Source organism: Curcuma longa, chromosome 5, assembly GCF_044706935.1.
Source record: "Curcuma longa cultivar G26 ecotype Majalengka, Jawa Barat chromosome 5, ITB_CL_G26_1.1, whole genome shotgun sequence".
Lineage (NCBI taxonomy): Eukaryota > Viridiplantae > Streptophyta > Magnoliopsida > Zingiberales > Zingiberaceae > Curcuma > Curcuma longa.
In genome coordinates, this window is record NC_133865.1 from 4853434 (window position 1) to 4873489 (window position 20056).

Genomic DNA, 20056 nt, shown 5'->3' on the forward strand with positions numbered 1-20056 from the left:
ACTTCATTTAACTCAATTATATTATTGAATAAGTTTAAACATGTTAGAGCTAGACTCGGCTAAGTTTACTGTCCTAATTAAATAGATTTATTATTTCTTTTTAGTTTTATTATTATTATTATCATTATTATTTAATAAGAATAATAATTCTCACCACCACCGCTATTTCTCTATATATCACAAGCCACAATGCATGCGCACCGTGTCACACTACAACAACCACATTACATTACAGCTTGTGAACTTCCATCCAAGCACGACCGCCTCCGCAAGATCACATGGCGAGACCAACCGTTTCACCTCTTCTCCCTCTCTTCCTCCTCCTCCTCCTCCTCCTCGCGGCGGCGGCGGCCTCCGGAGCCTCATCAGCAGCAGGGGTCGCCGGCGAGCTGCCTCTGGGGTGGATCCCGGGCGCCGGATCCGGCTGCCGCGGGAGCATCGGGGAGTGCCTCGCCGGAACGGAGTTCGAGCTCGCCTCGGAGGCCAGCCGCCGCATCCTCGCCCGCTCCTACTACATCAGCTACGCCGCCCTCCGCCGTGACAGCGTCCCCTGCTCCCGCCGCGGCGCCTCCTACTACAACTGCCGCCCCGGCGCCCAAGCCAACCCCTACTCCCGCAGCTGCTCCGCCATCACCCGCTGCCGAAGGTAAATCAGATCATTCTACATCAAGAAAAAAAAGCAAGCAGAACGATCGATCAATCGAACTCCGATCCGTCTCGTTACAATTCTTTCTCCAATTTCTTCGTGGATTGTGTTCTTTCATTTGGTACTATATACTGTAAACAAATTAAATTTCTCTTTTTTATGTCAGTAATTCATCAGTATTTTGAGTCGTCGATGTACGATATATTTACATCGTTTTATATATAAAAAAATATCGTATGGACGTGATATTATAATTGAATTCAGCAGCCTGGACTGAGCTGTTGATTTGACCCAGAAAATATATAGTCGTGCATCCAGACATATCATGATGATATTTTCAGAGTATAAATGATCGAAATTGTTAGAATGATAAATTTTATCTTTTATTAAATAAAATATTATTATCATATTTTCTCGTGTATAACATCCATCTACGATTGAATGAGCGAGACATCCGGAATACTTTTGGATATCTTAGTTCATCCCAATGCTAAATGTCGGGTGAATTCATCGTTTCCATGTGAGTGCCACCTCGCCACACATGGATGGCCAGTCTTTGGCTGTGAGCTGGGGGCAATGAATGAAGTATCATTGCCGACTTATCCAGCTTGCTACAGATATGCGCTGGCAGCTGGCTCCATAATATTTAAAATAATATTTAAAAATTAAAAATCCACGTAATCAAAATCAGATGTTTTTTTAATTCTAGATATTTTATTTTTGTAAAAATAAAAAATAATATTTACATGTTTGTAGGGCCACCGGACCTTTTCAATTAGATCGCGGAAATTAAATCAGGATCTAATAAATATTTTTTTACACAAAATTATATTTTAATTAAAATATAGATTTACATGTTTGTAGGGCCATTGGAGCTATCAAACGGATTAACACACAACGAGACAAACTAATTCATCAAAAATTCATCATATAATAAAACAGCAGAGCAAGAGAATGAGGCATAATAAATCGACCTACTAATTTGCAGATTAAGAAATCTTCAACTTAATTCAAAACGGATTATGGATTAGACAGACCAACCCACAAGTATGTCAAAAAATAAAAATTTATAAAAAATATTAAAATTTTTAAATTTAGATTGAAATTTTTTAAATTTGAATTATGGTTTAGAATGATCAAGTACACAAGCTAGTCCATTAAATTTCCTATTTTAAATTTAAATTTTAAAGAAAAATAAAATTTTTTAATCCATGGACCAATCCAAATCCATAATGGATTGACCCATGTGGATCGTGGGCCTAAACGAATCGACCACTTGAACTCATCTTAAAATTGATTAATAAAATTTCATTAACCCATCTAAATTATTTAACCGGACAGATCAACCTAATAAAATTCAATCTAAATTGACGGTTCTAATGGCCATTAAATCTCCAATTTTATTTTATTTTGAAAAAAATACTCTTTTATTTTCATTATTATAAAAATATTGAAAAAATACTTAGCTCAAAAATATCGTTCTATTATTAATACTATGGTAGTTTTAGTTAAAATTACTTTTAATAGAGATTTTTATTAAAATTATGATATTTAATTGATTTTGAATAAAGACCAATTTTGATCAAATTTAAATAGTTTTATTAATATTTGAACAGTTTAAACTTTACTTAGTAATTTTTAATATATTAAAATAATTTTAATCAAAATGGTTATAATTATGTTGGAATAGAGATATTTGTAAGATATAAAATACTCTTTTGATATTTAATAATAATAAAAATAAAAGAGTATCTTTTTTATTTTCACCATTAAAACAACACAATGAATAAGATTTAGTTATGCATGCCTATATATGAACATAAAGAAGATAAAAATTTAGATGAAGAGACTCAAAATATTTAGTTCCAACTCAAATTTGATGAAGCTACTTATATGATTAATCCAATTGTTTTCTGAATTTATTAAATTCTAACTATAATCTGTAATTATGTACGAAAACACTGATCATTGTAAATAGTTCTTTAGTCACGGCTTATAACGAAATTTAATTTTAATATCCATTGAAGTATCAGATGGTTTGGTTGAATTATATAAACTATGGTTTTTATAATTTAGCATTTTGTACTAGCTTTAACTTTGAATTTTCAATGCTAATTCCAAATTGTTATATTAATTAGTTAATATTTTTTATTTGATGCAATTTATCGTTTCAGCTATTGAAATATCAAACATCAAATTAGCATTTCAATTTTAATATCAAATTTACATATAAATTGGCTAAAATTGATGTAACACAAAGATAAACACATTCATGATTTGAGTTTTTTTATCTCCCGGGTAGTGCAATGATAAAACACTTAGAAAAATAATAAAAAAATTAAAATTAAGAATTTGAATCTCAAATAAAATGAATATCTTACAAATCGATTTTTAAATATACATAAATTTTATTTCAAATTTATTTAGTAGACGAATACAATAACTATTTCCAAAATTTATATATTTAGATTATAAAAAAATACATTATCACATAAACAGGTTACCTTCACACTTAAATCACAAGAGAAAAATTTTATGGATCATTTTTAAAAAAATTTTGATCATTAATGACACAATTATGATACATAAACTCTTACAATTGGAAAAAGGAAAGCAAAAAAAAACCCTTCAGTTTTATGCATTTTCCACGGACCACTCCGTGGGACTAAACTGATTGGTCCAACAGGCTGCATCCTATCCCAACCATTTCTCCTAATCCCTCGTCCCATTCACAACATATCGGTCTTCTTCGAGTTTCCGAATCTTGACTCATCGACTGCTCCGCTCCGAGCAGCGGACACCGATCTCCAACGAATGAAAAATCATGAACCCCGTGAGGCACCCTGATTCTGTACTCCCGGCCCGGGTTTAATTATGTCCGGTCGAGTCAAGGTCCATCCTTTTTCTAAATCCCAACTCATCGCCGAACCTTCGTTGCTCCTCTTCAACCCCTTCCCTCGATCGCCGTCCGGCAGCCGGAGGCCTCCGCCAGCGGAAATCTCTTCCTCCAGAGTACAAACAGTGATAGATACGATCGGAATCTTCCTCTATCATGGATGAGCTATCTGATAACTTTGCTCGCGACTTCGGGCTCCGGCCGCAGGGTAAGTCCGCCCCCATGTCCGCCTCCAAAACAGAGGCTGTAGGACTACGAGAAGGATCCTACTCTGCGGGATCCTCCTGGAGCACGGCAAGATCCGGACGGAATCCAACCTCGACGAACGACCCCTTCGTCAGCGACAGCGGAGCTGGCATCTCCGATGATTATGTCTTCGTTGGCGTCTTGGGATCGTCTAATTCGTCTTCTCGTGGTCGTTCTGCTACTTCTTCATCGCCGACATCCTTGGACGGCCTCGCGGATTTCACTACAAAGACCTCGTCGGCTTTGCCTATCTATGATAAGCCGGTATATGATGACGATATATTCGACGGGGCTCCGGGCCTGAAGAACTCGTCATCGGCGAAGTATGAGGATGTTTTTTCTTCCATTTTATCAGGATCCGGTCATGTTTCGACACCTCCGTTTGCGGATCTTCTTCAGAGCTTTCAGAAGCAAATGCCAGAGTCTAAGGGCAGGAGTGATGGGAGATCTTTGGAGAAGGAGGAACAAAATATCTCAGAGTTTGATGAGCTGATTTCAGGATTCGGTAGGAACAGCCCGCTGAAAGACAGGTATGATGTCTGACCAATAAGTGAATTTGATTGTTGCTTGTTTGCTGAACGTTACAATTGCACAGTAAATGGTGATGTTATCCCTTAATTGAACTTGGGTCAACAATGAAAACATTTACTTAGCTTGGTAATATTTAGAAACCTTGCTTGTATCAAAAATATTCATGCATCAAAGCAGTTTATTAAATATGTTTATATTGAGATTCAGGATAGTAACCTGTTGTGTATGTCCAATTTTCTTATTTTGTTTGTTTAGATCTGTGATACACCACTTTAACTGAATTTTGTGACTTATATCTTCTAGTTGTTGAAAATGGAGGCAAATATGTTATTGGTCTATCAGAAAGAAAAAGTCGTGCATCTGATGTTGTTTTGATGGGATTATTTTCCATCCTCCAAGTGAACATATGAGCAATAACACTAAAGTGGAAGTATTCTAAATAGTTACCCCCCTCTAATGTTGACCTTTGCTTTTATATATGTGCTCCATTGATTAGACCTGGTTTTCTTTTGAAAGTTGGCTATATAAGGAGATTCTTGGAGCCAACTGAGTTAACATTGCTAGAGACACTAGTGAACATGGCTTTTCCTTGTCAATTAAATCAAAAGCTTATAGCTTATCATATCAAGGTATCCAAGTGGGTTTATTTGGATAAGGAATCAGTGTTCGTGGCATTCATTGGCCTCATGGTGCTTGTGTGGGCCTAAGAAATGCCTTAAACCAATTGATTAAATTAAACTAAGTTGCCTTGTGGCATTCTTTGGGGTAGTCAAAGCTACCTAGCAACCAGGCGGACTTGTTTGAGATACATATATGGAATTTGAATGGATGTATCTGCATTATGGCTAGTAGGATCTGCTGTGGTGTTCCATAGTGTCCACACAGGGGCTAGGTTGAGGTAAACATAATCTTACAAGGATATGTAACTATCAACTGGTCACTATGTAGTTATGGGAACATGTGGCATCTTAAGGAACTAACATTTACAGAATGTCAGAATTCATAGGGACAAGATGATGATAGTGATGGCTATCATTGGATTGCTTAGTCTGGGATATCATCTATTGATTGGTCAATCGGGGTAGTTAGTGGTAATGGTGTTTGGTTGGGCAGATTCAAGCATCAGCTCAATCTACTACTGCATCTTTTGGCATGCTCTTTGTTGCTTTTGCCATGTTTCATTGGTTAATGGGTGGGTAAATATACTCTTGCCATATGAATACTATGTCAGGTGATAAAACCTTTAAAATTTACAAGCCAGTGAACCATTTTAATTCCCTTCACCCTTCCACTTCCTCCTCCACCTCCCTACACTTTGGTTCCCCTCCCTTTGTGATAGTAAGATGTATATAAGGTACATAAGAGATAGAATTAAGCTGACAACTTTAGCAATAAGTTCAAGTGGACAAACCAGTTGATCATATCATCTGAGTTAACCGTATAATTTGTGATTTATGCACTTTGGCATATTTATTATAATGGTACCTTTCTTGTCCTTTTGGCAAAAGTCAAGCATAGGGGATGCAATCTCAAATTGTGATGGAAAAGTAATCATCCATTATTTGCAGTTTTCTTGATGAAAACATGCAGGAGACCCTTTGATAAATGATGAGAAACACCATTTTGAAGTAAGTTGTGAGTTTTAAAAATGGTTGACTTTCTACTCTCTTTTGATCTGAAAGCTTTAAAGTGGAAGTAGCCCTTGAGGCATGAAAATCTGTGACTAGAATTACAACAAAATTAAGACTTGAGACTTGAAATTGTAATTTTAAAGTAAATGCTAGACTTGAAACAAAACTAAAACTTGATGCATATAATTAAAAATATTCTAAAATGAACTAGATTTGAAGCTAAGCCAAAATTATGAGCTATGTTTTATACTTAACCCATTTTTTATAGGATTTGCTATCACTATCTTCCACATGGCCAATAAAATTATTTACTTTGCTTCCAATTGTACTAATTTTAGCTGTGAAGTGTTTGAAATGTATGCTTTATCAGTTGAATATTTGTTTTTCTATGACTCCTTGTATTTTCAAGAAATCTTGTCACACTCTTAGCTTCATTTAGTTAATTGTACAAACAATGTACCAAATGGTTCATGTGCAATGTTTGACTTACATGCATATATATCTCTATAAGCTGATGAACTATATACTTTTATTGGGATGGCTGTAATAGCTGGCATGCTACTTGTTAACTTTTTGAGGTGGCTTTGTCAAGTTGGATGTTTTTGTACTCCATACATAGAGTACAAAACTTATGAAGGTCTGAAAAATGGTTAAGATGGGGGAATTGAAGACTTTTTTTTTAAAGATCAACCCAAACAAAATTGAAAATAACCTAAAACATTCTAGAAAAGAAATAATCACATATCTAAAAGGATTCTATTAAACTTGGATACCCTGTGTCCTCTAAATAAGACAATTTCCAAATACTAAATTACCTTAATTAACTTATTCTTTTAAATATAAGGATCTTCAAAATAAACTCTTACATACTTTAGTATTAAGTTCTTAATTTGCATTATCTAACTATTTATCCACTCTCTATAGAAAACAAATCGAGCTGCTCCCCAGATTCTAATCACATTACTGAATTCCTTGAAGTCTCTGCTCTCTGATCTTTTTCCTTAATGCCAAGTCTCCATTGATTATATAGATTCTAGCCCTTATTTCCACATTTGTCAATTTTCATTGATGTCAAATTTTCGTTCTTGCTATCATCATATTTTCATAATATGAAGTTCTTTTGCAGGGAAGCTCCAGAGGCTGGACGCCAGAAGCCAGATGCCTCAGCAGCTACACCATCTACAAATAAGGCAGAAGATCCATTCGTTGTTTTGGAGTCTGTATCTACCTCAGCATACTCATCATCTGGTTTATCTTCTGACCCTTTAGAAAGCATTGGGAGGCCTGTAAGTTCAAAAAACATGCATTCTACTAGTAAGAGGATCTTTGCTAATAGGAATGCTTTTGATGGAAATTCGAAGTCAGTAACTACATCTTCAGACGAAATAGATGAGAGACACAAGGAGAGGAGTTTTTTAGATGATTTTCAGACTAAAAGTTCTAGTTATGATGAATTAGGAACGGAACCACCTCACCACTCTTTCACTTATGTATTTGACAATATCATGCCAAAGGTGGAAGTCAGAAAATTTGATGACTTGCACAGCCCCATTGGTAGAAGTGGCCCTCATACAGACACGCATGAAAGAAATACTACAGGGGATCAAGCACCTAACATTTACAGACATACTGAAACCGGAGATGATGTCTGGCTTACTGTTTCAGAAGTCCCCCTTCGCACTCAACCTACAAATGCTCCACCTCCTTCAAGGCCACCACCTCCACTTGTCATAAAATACACACGTTTCAATGTTGATGCAAAAACAAAAGATAATGAGCCTCTTCAACAGTTTGGCCATAGCCATCCTTATGATACAAGTTCCATAAAGAGATTTCCATTAGACAACCTTGAAGATTTTGCTATGAGCAAATCTAAAGCATATGCTATGCATAACGAAGACATTTTCAATAGTGTAGAATTAAATCAGAAATTTTCTGCAGCAGCTGCTATGGACAGAGGTGAGGCAAAGTTCCAACATGGTGAGGAGGTAATGGAAAGAGAATATGACACAATATTTTCTAGGAACCATGAATATGCGCAGCAAGAAAGAAATGAAAAGATAAATTTCGAAGGAAAAGATCTTGGAGGTATGGAAAGAGTAGAAAGATTGGACCAGGAACGATTGCAAAAGGAAAGAGAAGATAGAGAAGAGGCAAAGAGATTAGAAATGGAGAGAGAGCAAGAACTAGAGAAGGAAAGAGAAAAGGCCAGACAAGTTGCAGAGAGAGCTATAAGAGAGGCTAGGGAAAGAGCAGCTGCTGAAGCTCGACAAAAAGCAGAGAAGGCAGCTGCTGAAGCACGTCAGCGGGCAGAGAGAGCAGCAGTTCAGAGGGCGGCTGCTGAGGCACGTGAAAGAGCTGCAGCATTGGCAAGGGAAAGAGCTGAAAAGGCAGCTGCAGAGGTAAGGGAGAAGGCTGCTATAGAGGCAAGGGAAAAGGCTTCCCTTGAGGCAAGAGAAAGAGCTGCAACCGAGGCTAGAGAAAGAGCCACAGCAGATGCTAGAGAAAGAGCTGCTGCAGAGACAAGAGAAAGAGCCGCAGCAGAGGCTAGAGAAAGAGCTGTTGCAGAGGCAAGAGAAAGAGCTGAAAAGGCAGCTGCAGAAGCAAGGGAAAAGGTGAATGTGGCTAGGGAAAGGGCTGCTGTGGAGAGAGCTGCAGCAGAAGCACGACAAAGAGCCCAGAGAGCTGCAGTAGAAAGAGCAGCTGCAGAAGCTCGGGAAAGGGCAGCTGCAGCAGCTCGAGAAAAGGTGGCTGCTGCTGCTGCAAGAGAAGAACAGAAGGAAGAAAATGATCTTGAATCATTTTTTGGCATGGGCTCCCGAGCAACTAGTGCCCCAAAGCAAAGATCTACCTCTTCGGTAAGAAACAAAATCCATTCTGGGGTCAAGACCATGTGATTTGTGCATGTTAACACTGGCTGTCTTTGTTTTTAGGAAACGACGTTTGAAGTTAAAGTTCAGAATAGAGGGGGCTCTGATGGATCACTGAGAACGGCCTCAGGTTCTTCATCTACCGTTAGGAAGCCATCTTCTAGTGCTAATATTGTGGATGACCTTAGTTCCATATTTGGAGGTAGTGTTTTTTCTAGTGCAGCTTTCTTTTGGTTCCTGTAATTTTTCAGAGCTAGTAGTATAAATAGGTTGTTTCAACTAATAACATGTTTACTCTAAAAGCACCCCCATTATCTGGAGAATTTCAAGATATTGAAGGTGAGACTGAAGAACGAAGAAGAGCCAGGCTCGAGCGCCATCAGAGAACGCAAGAACGTGCAGTAATGTTCACAGCTTTGTTACTTTAATAGACTCCAATTTTAGGCAGTTAGCCCTATTGGAATTTGTTCACAGATAAAAGCCCTAGCTGAGAAAAATGAGCGCGATTTACAAATCCAGAAAGAGCAGGCAGAAAGACATGTAAGCTAGCAAGTTCTCCAAACTAAACTTGGTTGGAATCTTTTCTACCTTCTGTATTTATATGATAACTTATGCTATATGATGAATTTCAGAGGATTGCTGAGACATTAGATATTGAGATAAAACGTTGGGCTGCTGGAAAAGAAGGCAATCTGCGTGCACTACTCTCAACACTACATCATGTGAGTTCTCATTCTAAATGGTTGAATGTCTTGCCTATGTTGCTCAAAAAACATTACTGCATAAAAAGTTCTAAAGCTGATCTGCTGAGTGATTATAACTGTTTCAATTTTCCTATATGCTGTGGTAAATGTTTTTAAAGACACTAGGAGTTAATGAACATATGGCCTAGGAAACAAGATGCAGGCACATGCTAGCAAAACCAAGGCACATACTTATATAATTTCATATTTGAGTTATTTGCATGTGTAATGTATATGTGTAGGCAAGCACATTTATATGCGTATGCAACTGAAATTGTGTAACTCACTAACAATTCAGAAACTTCTATTAATAAGCAGCACTTCAATCCTAGATAGAAATCTAAACTCAAATTTTATATGGATAGTCATCTATTCCTTGAACATGGTCGTCAATACCATCTTATCATTTGATACTAATATAGATTGTGTAAGTTGGATTTGTATTGGCATAGGTATTTTGAAATCTCATAAAGATTGATGTTGTAATTTAAAATATTAGGGATTTGAAAAACTTAACTAGAACTGAATTAGAATTGACTAGAAAATAGATGGAAACCATAGAATCAATTAAATTTTGGTTAAAATAAGAGTGAAAATGATAGAATCAGTTGAAATTTGGTCGAATTAACTTAAGACACCAGCGAGTTAGGTCAATCTAGCCAAAGTTTGGTCGATCCCAACTTAAAACATAGTAGATATGCATGGAAGGGGTAGAGAGCCTTTACTGATATATTAATTCTGTATTAAATTGCTTAGTGTCATCACCTCTTGAGATATATCACGAGATTGCATGTTCAGCCTCAATGCTCACGATTTGACTAGCTTGCCTCATCTGTCTCTTTCACTCTCTCTCGATTTACAATTTTCTAAAATCCTTCCTTCCTATAATGTCAATTTGATCTAATTTAGGTCCCAATTACACTCTATAATACTAGATACATATATTTTTTATCAAATAAGATATATTATTCTAACTTTTTAAAATCTATATTAATAAATTTGATCTTATTATTTATTAAGACCTATTTGTATTATTTTGTTGATTCTACGTTAATAAATATGATTTAATAAATATTATTTTTCTAATCAAATATAATTTTTAATGATAGTACTATTTTATTTAAGATTTCTAAAATATGATATTAAATAAGAACGATGATAGTGAAAAGGTAATTATAATAAGCTTTTACTAATATATGTGTTGCTAATTTAATTCTATTAATTCTACAATTTGTTATTTATGATTTGTATTATTAAAATTCTGGTATTTAAAGAAACATAACAGGAGAAAGAAATAAAAAAGGCTCCCCTTATTTTCAAAATCTTTAAATGAGCATCCTTATTTTGATTTATATCAAAGGGGCACCCAATCACCTTTTTACTCATTATACCCTTTTAGTTTTATCCAAGGAATGAAATCTCGAGCTGTTTCGTCTGATATGGGCGAAAAATTTCATTTCGCTCGCGGACTGAAACCGGCACAGTGAAGGCTTTGGTGTCAACGCACCCTGAGGTCCTGCTGAGCCTTTGCGACTAGTCCGGAGGGATCCCCGCAGCCGTGTGACGAATCCGGAGGCATTGCCGGGCACATGCTCCTCCTTCGGAGGTGTCGTCGAGCTTACGAGACTCATTCGGAGGCATGTAGTGTGAATTGGTTGGTGGTGGCATCAGCGATGACAGCAGAGGGGAAGGCGAATGACAACGGTTCCTCAGCAGGTGTTGCGGCAGTGGTGGGATGTGCACGGCCATAGATGGGGAGGCTAGCTGCAGCGCTACTGCTGCGGTGATCGGAGGACAGCTGAAGGAGGTTGTGGCGACATGCGGGCGTGGGCAGCAGGAGAAGACGAGGGTAAGAAGGAAAATGAACTTAGATTTTAATCAAACCTAAGTTAATGTTTCCTATCAACTCCTCATTTAAATAGGATAACCAAACAGACTTTTTAAAACCCTAATCAATTTATCCCATTAAAATATTTAAAAATTCATTTTAAATTCTAACAAAATCTAATAAAATTCTAATAAATCATATATATTCTTTTATATTTATTTTCTTATTTATTATTTATTATTTATTATTTTATTTTGTATTAACTTTAATGAAGTTCTAATCGATTAATTTGATTAAATTTTTTTCTCTCTCTATATATAATTGTGGTGTATAATAGGAGGCGTCCCCGGGTTCGCGCGATGTCTCTGGAGTAGCGCAGCAACGGGGGTGCATCGTGAGAATGCGTAACAGGACGGAAATAGTGAATTTAGATTTAATTAAATTAATAATTTTAATCAACTCCTAGCTACTATGATTGAGATAATTTAAACAGACTTAATTAAAGCCTAATAAAATTAACCCATTATATATATTTTAAAAAATATTTTATATTTTATTTTAAATATTTAGATTAAATTTTTTATTTTTAATTAATATGTTTTATATTTAAAAAATACTGAAATTATACCGGTACGACACGATACAATATTGAAACTATATCGTTTTGATCCAGGATTGAAACTTTACCACAGGTAGAGATTTTAAACCTTAGTTTTATCTAATAAAACTGCCTTTTTTACCAATCTGAAATAAAAAACATTTTAAGTTCTAACTTTAGTCCTGCTACAAAATGAATATAATATTGCAATTCTCATTGAATTGCTTGAACAGTTTAATTAAGGAATATATTGCAATTGACATTGAATTCTCAAACTAACAAAATGAAAGGATTCAATTTGTTAATTTGAAAACTTTCCAACTCTACATATGAATAGTCAATGGTTTGCAAAGTGAACAGTCAAATACATTTTCATTTGAATTAGGACAGTTTTTGCTTGAAACTCACAAAAGTAAATGGTTTTAAATTTTATCGATTATTTTTAATAAATCAGGATAAAAATGAGTATAATGGGCATATTATAGGTGATAGGGTTCCCCTTTGATAATATTGAAAATAGGGATGACCTTTGATGATTTTGGAAATAAAGGGCACTGCTTTGATCTTTTTTCCTCGAATAATATAAATATTATTAAAATTCAACATAACACACATGCCATCTATGAGTTTGTTCTATTGTTTTCTTTTTTTTCTTGATGAAATTGATTTCACATATCCTACCAATCAATACCACTAGCATTTAGACTTTTCGACTATGTAGTCCTTATATCGTTGGTGATTCTGATAACCATAACCTTGAAATCTAAGATAATACGATCATCATCCTCATGAAATAAAGAACTGGTATTATCATAGTTGTTGCCTAATGTATAATGTCATGCCTTGCACAAGCTAGACATGTCATGAAGCTAACTTTGCTTGTGTGTGAACTGCAATAATGCCAAATAAAAAATATATGCAGATGCCAACCAAACTAATTAAATGCATAACTTTGAAGAAACTCCACCAATATTATGCACAAATCTCAATAAATAATTTAGAAGTAAAAAATGTGAGCATAAAAATACAAAGTGGATATAAGAGGGAAGTGCATGATGTAAAATAATACATCTCATAACCAAATTTAATGAGTAGTAAATAGTCAAGTTTATCATTTTCTATATTTAACCTCGTTAATCTCTTAGCACAAATTTTTCTTAAATTCTCTTGAATGGTTTCATCGTTTATCGTGATTCCTTTTTTATAGTCTTACAATTATTACCTTTTGTATTTATCAGGGAATGCTATAACATTACATAGGGGCAAATGACTTGCAATCTGCCCAATAACCCAATAAAGGATACATCAAACATAGAAATGAACGACCCACGATCTACTCAGTACGAAATGCATCATAAACATAGATAAATATATATATATATTGTGAACAATTTGCAATTCATTCGATAAAGATACCTTGTATATATATAAAGTAAATAACCCGCAATCCACTCAATACAAGAACACATCATATATAAATATAAAATAAAGTGTGAATGACCTGTAATCCATTGAAATGCATCTTACAAAAAAAAGGGTGAATGCCCTTCTATCCACCCAGTGAAAAAAACATTTTATATAATATAGTTGAAGCATACACACACGAAAAGACTCGAGGGACATTTTTGAGCATGGAGGCAATGCTTTATGATATAAGTATTTCATTTATCTTATTAATTCAATATAAGTAGTCATGTAACTCCTTTAGAATGTGAAGCCAAAGCTCTATGGTATAAGTGATGCAATTATTGTTTTGTTAATTTATATAAGTAATCACACAACCCCTATAGAGCGTGAAGCCGAAACACACTAACTCTTTTCAAAATGTGGAACTGAAGCTCTAAGATATAAATAATGGTTTCGTTGTTTTATTGCTCAGTATTGAAAATGTGGAGCTGAAGCTCTAAGTTATAAATAATGGTTTCGTTGTTTTATTGTTCAGTATACAAAGTTATTCTTTAATTCACATATTTTCAGTATACTTATTATTTCTTGTTGATTAGTTGTCATCAAAACACTCTAGACAACTATGAATGTCAAATGGACAAGCAATAGAGATAAGGGTAGAGACAATTACGAAAATAGTTTTCCTTTCCAACAACTTTAGAATTATATGATCTACTTTCATAAATTTAATCATACGCAAGACAAATGTAATGAAAGGAAGAATAAACTACCTCAAAGAAGAAATTCACATCACATACAAGATGACTCTAAACATAACGAGGTTATGCTAGTAACTACATATGTTAGATGTGAATGAGAACACATTAATTTTGATTTTGTTCCATAAAGCATTTTTCATGACAAGTACACTTAAGTTATTCATGATCACTGTCAAAAGGGGCAAACTACTTAATCCTCAAGCTTTATGAAATACACAACATAGTGTCTTATGAAAAAGAGTCTTGATTTATTAGAACATAAGTCATAATATTGAACAAATTTCTGATTTAAATATGTTATATTTACGCTAATAACTAGGCCACAAAGTGGAAACGACTGAGTTACTATTGCTCTCCTTCAGAGCAAGACAATAAAGGTAGCTCAGTAAGAAGCTAGCGCTCGCATCAACGAATCGATTGTGCAAAAAATTCCAACAAGAGGATAGTGATTTCCTGAGATGGGCAAGAACAACCTACAACCATGAGATCAAATAGGATAGTGATCAGTCGCTTGCCTTGTAGATGACTAGGTCACACATCATGTGAAAGAATCAACGAAGTTGTGATTGCTTTGGTGGAAGCAATGGTGGCGACGACCCAAGGCAGCATTGGTACATCAAGAGAGAGATCATGAAGGAAGAGATTGGAGATGGAAGAGGTGGTGGTTCTGGCGGCAATGATTGCTTTGGGGAGAGGTGGCCATGGTTGTGGTATGACGGCAGATGGTGGCGGCAGCTGGATTAGAGGGAAAAGAAAGTACGATACAGTTTGGGGGAGAAGTGGGGTTAGGTTACTCATTAACATTTTTGCAAATGAGTCCATTAATTTTAAAAATTTACAATTAGGTTCCTGAAAAGAAAACAAATACTATAACATATAACCCTCATCATCTTTCTCTACTTGTTGGTCAAATTTATGTTGCACTACAACTTTGATCGAACCACTATCCTATCAAGTGCCTTCTCTTGCCTTTCTTATTAAATTATGTTGTCTATCAAAGTCCAGTCAAAGCTTCATCTCATTAGGACTAAGGTTAATTTCTACCTAGCAGATTGAGTTAGATTTCAATGTTTGGTTTGCTAAAGTTGACGATAGCCATCCTAGTTTAATGCAGGTCTTTCTTAGTCAAGCTTTTCCCTACTCTGTGTGCAGTTTCATTTCTTGTCAAATAAAGTATGGATGCTAGGATCGGACCAATATTTGGTATATGGATACTGGTTCTGGAATCTCACAAGTTATAATTGGCTCTTGCTTATATGTTTTGTTTACTTGATAGTTGGGAAGATGAACGCGTGGAGAAGGGAACAACTACCATTAGTGGTGCTTGTTTTTATGTTTTGTTGCACCTTCATTTAGAGAGAATTATACTAGTTTGTTAATCCTTCAACCCCTCAAGTCCTTTTTAATGGAACTTGTTCCACCTAGTGTGAATTTTGTTTATCATCATGGCATGTGCACTATTGACAGAATGTGAGGTTAACTAGAGAATGCCAAAGATTTACATTATATCTGAATAACTAACACAGGGCTAGGAGTTTACCTATTGAACACTTCTTCTTCCTGACATTTTATTTAAGGACTTTCGACCAGACTATTACTTTTTCACCTTTTTCATTTCTTTAAAATAATTGCAGCCTGTCTTTTGTACTTGATCACATTTTATTCTTATTTAATTATACTAGCCTGTGTATTGGATCTTGTAAGCTCAATAACTAATAACCACTTTCTTTTGAATTGCATTGCCAAGATAATTCCTTGCTCAACAATGTGAAAGCAAAGAGGGTTTTGCAAATTCAGTGGATTTTGCTAATATATCTGCTCATTTAGCTGACTAAATGATATTTTGGGAAATTATGAGGAATGTGTCAACATCCATTTCTCTATCTGAAGCTTCTTCTAGAATATTTTTTGAGGATTGTGTAAACACACATTTCTATATCTGAAGCTTCGTCAAGAATATCTCTTCCAGTGAATCTGCCCTTAGTAATTGGAAAACTAAAGTATATTAGCCCACAATGCCCCATAGGATTGAAATAGGGTATCACACATCATATAGTTGATTTAAGATTAGCTTTTTTCAGTTGTTCCTCAACTTGAGGTGGCCAGTTTTTTTTATCATTGTTAATCTAGCAAGCTTATTATAGAGCTTTCACTTTTAAGCTTTTTGCAATCCATTTTTTCCATGTTGATTCAAGATAAGATCTATGCTGCACATGCCCTTATCAAGTAATCACACAAATTTTCACAGGCAAACTCAGAAATGTAGAAAAGTAGTCTTTTGCGCGTGTGTGTGTATGTGTAAAAGAAACATATTTTTAGAAGGGACGTCTCTGTGACCCTCTCTGCCTCTCAGAAGAAACTTATTAACATGATTTTATTTATAAAAAAAAAAAAGGTGGAAGGAGCACAGTTGAAAACTTTGTAGTTCTTTTACCTATATTTTTGTTTTGAAACATGCTCATAGGTCCTTTGGTCTGAGTGTGGCTGGCAACCTGTATCATTAACGGATCTTATTACTGGTGCGGCGGTGAAAAAAGTTTATAGGAAAGCAACTCTGTGCATCCATCCTGATAAAGTGCAACAAAAAGGTGCTACTCTTCAACAAAAGTACATAGCTGAGAAGGTTTTTGATCTCCTCAAGGTCTGTATTCACATGCTAATTATCCTTGTTTTAGAACTTATTAATTGAAATCATTGACATTGTTCACTCCATATTTAACCTTGTGAGTTTTTATAAGAGTATTGAATGGTTTGTTCTCCATAATGAAGCTACAAACATAACTCCACGTGCTTTTTCATAGTTGAAAGATGAAAATTTGTGCTTAAGAGTCATGACATGGTTGGGCAAAATAATGTTTAACATTAATATTGAACTTTAATGGTGGATCATGGCCTGCTATTTAAATTTTGTGTTATAGCACTAGTGGGAGAAAATTTTCTGGACGTAGTTAAAGAACATGGCATTTATTTTATCATGTTGGATCCATATTTGACGAAGTGACTATCCAGTTGAGCAAATAACTTATTTGCAAGGACAGGTGGCCTGTAAAGGGCTTGGAAGTTGCAAATGCTACTTACACCTTTTAAATAGTTGTATATTGCATTTGCAGGTTGTGACTAATCAATAAAATACCAAAAATAGAATATACATAATTATTCTATAAAAATTATAAGATAAAAAATGTGTATAATAAAATATTTTCTAGGTACATTTACTTGTGTATTACCTATAACATTCTTTTAAACCATAGGAATTCAAATAAAGCATCTATTCATTCCGCATACCAAGCAAAGGAATACCTAATCCTTATCTTTTCAATTCCATTTAGTGAACCCAACACACTATAAATGACTAAATGTGGGAAGAGTATCTTGTGCATTTTTTTTTGCTTTGTAGTTTAAACCCTGAATTCTCCATGTAAAGCCAGCAAAGCTAAAGTTCCCAGAGTGCTGTTTCTTTGTACTTCTGCTTTGTGTAAGATATTCTAGGCTGTAAAATTCTTAGAGTTTAGTCTGTGAAATTCATTGCGAGTTTAGTTAATATTGAATCAACTTGACTGCTGATTTTGCTTTGGTTTGTGCAACTGCCTTTATAATGTCTTTGATTACCTGGTTGGACATTTCAAAAGCGTAAGATGAGATTTTTGGGGAAGTCTAGGGGGGGGAAAAAAATCCCAAGCAATATGTAAATATAAAGGTTCAGGATTTTTTAGGAAATTTTGATCTGATGAGGTAATGAAAAAGACATTTAGATTCCTTGTAATTGTATTCACTATTGTTCATAGCTTTGAAAACAGAACAGAACTAAGAAATATGATATCGTGATTGATCCTTCCCATTTCTTCTTGATTGTAACTTCTAGGTGTTGCTTTACTAGAATTGTTGATGACTTTATTTTGATTAATTTTTTTTATCACAGTTAACATAATTGAGAGAATCATGGTTTAATTTTGTATGCATGAATAAAAACACAAGCTGAGGATATTCTTGTCTCAACTCGAAATTTAGGTCAAATATTTCAAAAGTAAAACCAAGGGCACAGGTGTCTAGAACTTCTTGAGTGCTAGCTTCTATTTTTTTGTTCAAGTCTCCATTTTGTAAAGAGTTTGGCTCTTGACTTAGTTAAGATATCCTTAAAATGCTGGGTTGAATATGGAAATGCTTAGCAAATGTTAGTTTCATAGTTTTCATTTATGGTGAAAGAAAAATGACTGAAAAACCTATTTTAGCATTGACTAGAATGCCTTCCCTTTCTGAATGTTTTGTTATGTAAACCAGGAGGCTTGGAACAAGTTCAACTCCGAAGAGCTCTTTTAAGAAGTCCTCGAGGCGACTTTGTTGCATGACTTGTTGGGTGCATATTAACGTCTTCACATTTTGTTTTCTTCTCATGTTTATGGGTTGTGTATTCTAGTTTGGTTTTTTTTTTTTTTTGCATTTCCAGAAAGTTGCCTATTTGTTTGATTTGTGTAATGCCTTGCAGATTCTTTCTTCTCTATAATGTTTTTCCTCTTTACTTTCCTCCCTTTACACAGTTTTTAGTATTCCTGGTCAGTCTAGAATTTTCTTTAAAAGAATGAGAAATTATGGTTACGCATTATTTTTCTGTTTTTGATAAGATTGCATGTGATTCTTCTCCAATATCCAATGACTTGGCTCGTCGAACTTACATTTTAAACCTTTATTTTTAATATATATTGTACTTATTCTTGTATTGTTACTAATGTGATATGATGTGATGGTGTTATTGTTGGGATTTCTGTCTGTGATATAATTGTATTGTTTATTTATATTCAAGGGTTTTGTAGTGCCTTGTTAAAATATGTCAGTGATTTTAGAGAATTTAATTTTTTAAAAGTACTTTTAATTCAAGGACGGCATCGCAAATGTCATTTATGAAATTTTTTAATAATATATTCTTTTATTAAAAAAATCAAAAGATTGCAATGATATTGCATAGCTGATGACATTTATGATGCTACAATCACAGCGAAAGCTAGCTCTATGATGGGGTTAAAAAAAAAAAAATTAAACTTGTACTTTTTTAACAGATTAAATTTCTTGTCATAAACTTTTTGGGATGATGTATTTTGTAACGGATGTTGTGATAAAATCATGGAAATGGGCTTTGTGATGGAAGATTGAGCATTTGTGGTGACTTTTTAAAGCCCTAGACTTTTATAGTCTAAGATCTCCTTGAACTCCAGCTCAACTACATTTCTACCTCTCCTCCCTTCGCGATCTCATCTTGTGGAAAAACTCAGTGCTGAGCTCTCCATTATTTGGAATTACATCTCCTCCTCCTTGTTGAGCAATAACCTGAGTGACCTGATCCCTTCTTAGATCGGCCAACTACAGAAAACCACCAATCCTGTTGGAGCTAGGTGAGTGCAAGAGCCTAAGCCTGAATAGCAACCAGTTCAATGGGCTACCATCCAACATGATTGACATCACGGCACATGCCCCCGGGGCATAAATAGTCCAACATGATTGGTAACCATCACTTTAGTCATTGACAAAGCAGAAGACAAAGCAACATGTTTAACGCGGCAACGATGGTAGCGATTAGTGTCTTGGCACCAACAGCCTGCTCTAGTTCACCGGGATCCGACAGGACCTAGCCAGTTCTCTGAAATTATCCTTCATTAAAAGTTGAAATCCGTCATCACGACCATCTTTAAGAAGATAAATTGAGAAGTTGCAATTGGTTATGACGGGGAAGGACATTGCCTTGACTTCGTCAAGATTCAATTTTTGCCCACTTCAATAAGTCAACTCTATCGTAACTAATTTTAACTATGTTCCGGGAGCTCTGAAACTACACCTGAGCATGTAACCAACTCAACTATGCCTCAAGAGTTCTGAAATTACACCCGAGCATGCGATACACCAATAACAATGG

General features: G+C 35.1%; 2 protein-coding genes across 2 annotated transcripts; both read left to right on the forward strand.

Moving 5' to 3' along the window:
* Nucleotides 1-222: 222 nt before the first annotated feature.
* On the forward strand, nucleotides 223-870 carry LOC141829615 (rapid alkalinization factor-like). Its single transcript, XM_074717129.1, has one exon. The coding sequence runs from the start codon at nucleotides 279-281 to the stop codon at nucleotides 648-650; it is 372 nt and encodes a 123-aa protein (XP_074573230.1). The 5' UTR covers nucleotides 223-278; the 3' UTR covers nucleotides 651-870.
* Nucleotides 871-3566: 2696 nt separating this feature from the next.
* On the forward strand, nucleotides 3567-18754 carry LOC141829459 (auxilin-related protein 2-like). Its single transcript, XM_074716929.1, has 8 exons — nucleotides 3567-4318; nucleotides 7077-8808; nucleotides 8884-9022; nucleotides 9124-9221; nucleotides 9295-9360; nucleotides 9453-9542; nucleotides 16619-16795; nucleotides 18433-18754. Exons 1-8 carry the CDS (start codon nucleotides 3699-3701, stop codon nucleotides 18469-18471), a joined length of 2961 nt encoding a protein of 986 aa, XP_074573030.1. The 5' UTR covers nucleotides 3567-3698; the 3' UTR covers nucleotides 18472-18754.
* Nucleotides 18755-20056: the final 1302 nt, after the last annotated feature.

Bases quoted from the DNA above. Each gene is read 5' to 3' on its own strand.
- LOC141829459 (XM_074716929.1), top strand. From the start codon at position 3,699: ATGGATGAGCTATCTGATAACTTTGCTCGCGACTTCGGGCTCCGGCCG. The intron at 9,361-9,452 runs GTAAGCTAGCAA...GATGAATTTCAG, and splicing joins AAGAGCAGGCAGAAAGACAT to AGGATTGCTGAGACATTAGA. The intron at 16,796-18,432 runs GTCTGTATTCAC...TATGTAAACCAG, and splicing joins AGGTTTTTGATCTCCTCAAG to GAGGCTTGGAACAAGTTCAA.
- LOC141829615 (XM_074717129.1), top strand. From the start codon at position 279: ATGGCGAGACCAACCGTTTCACCTCTTCTCCCTCTCTTCCTCCTCCTC.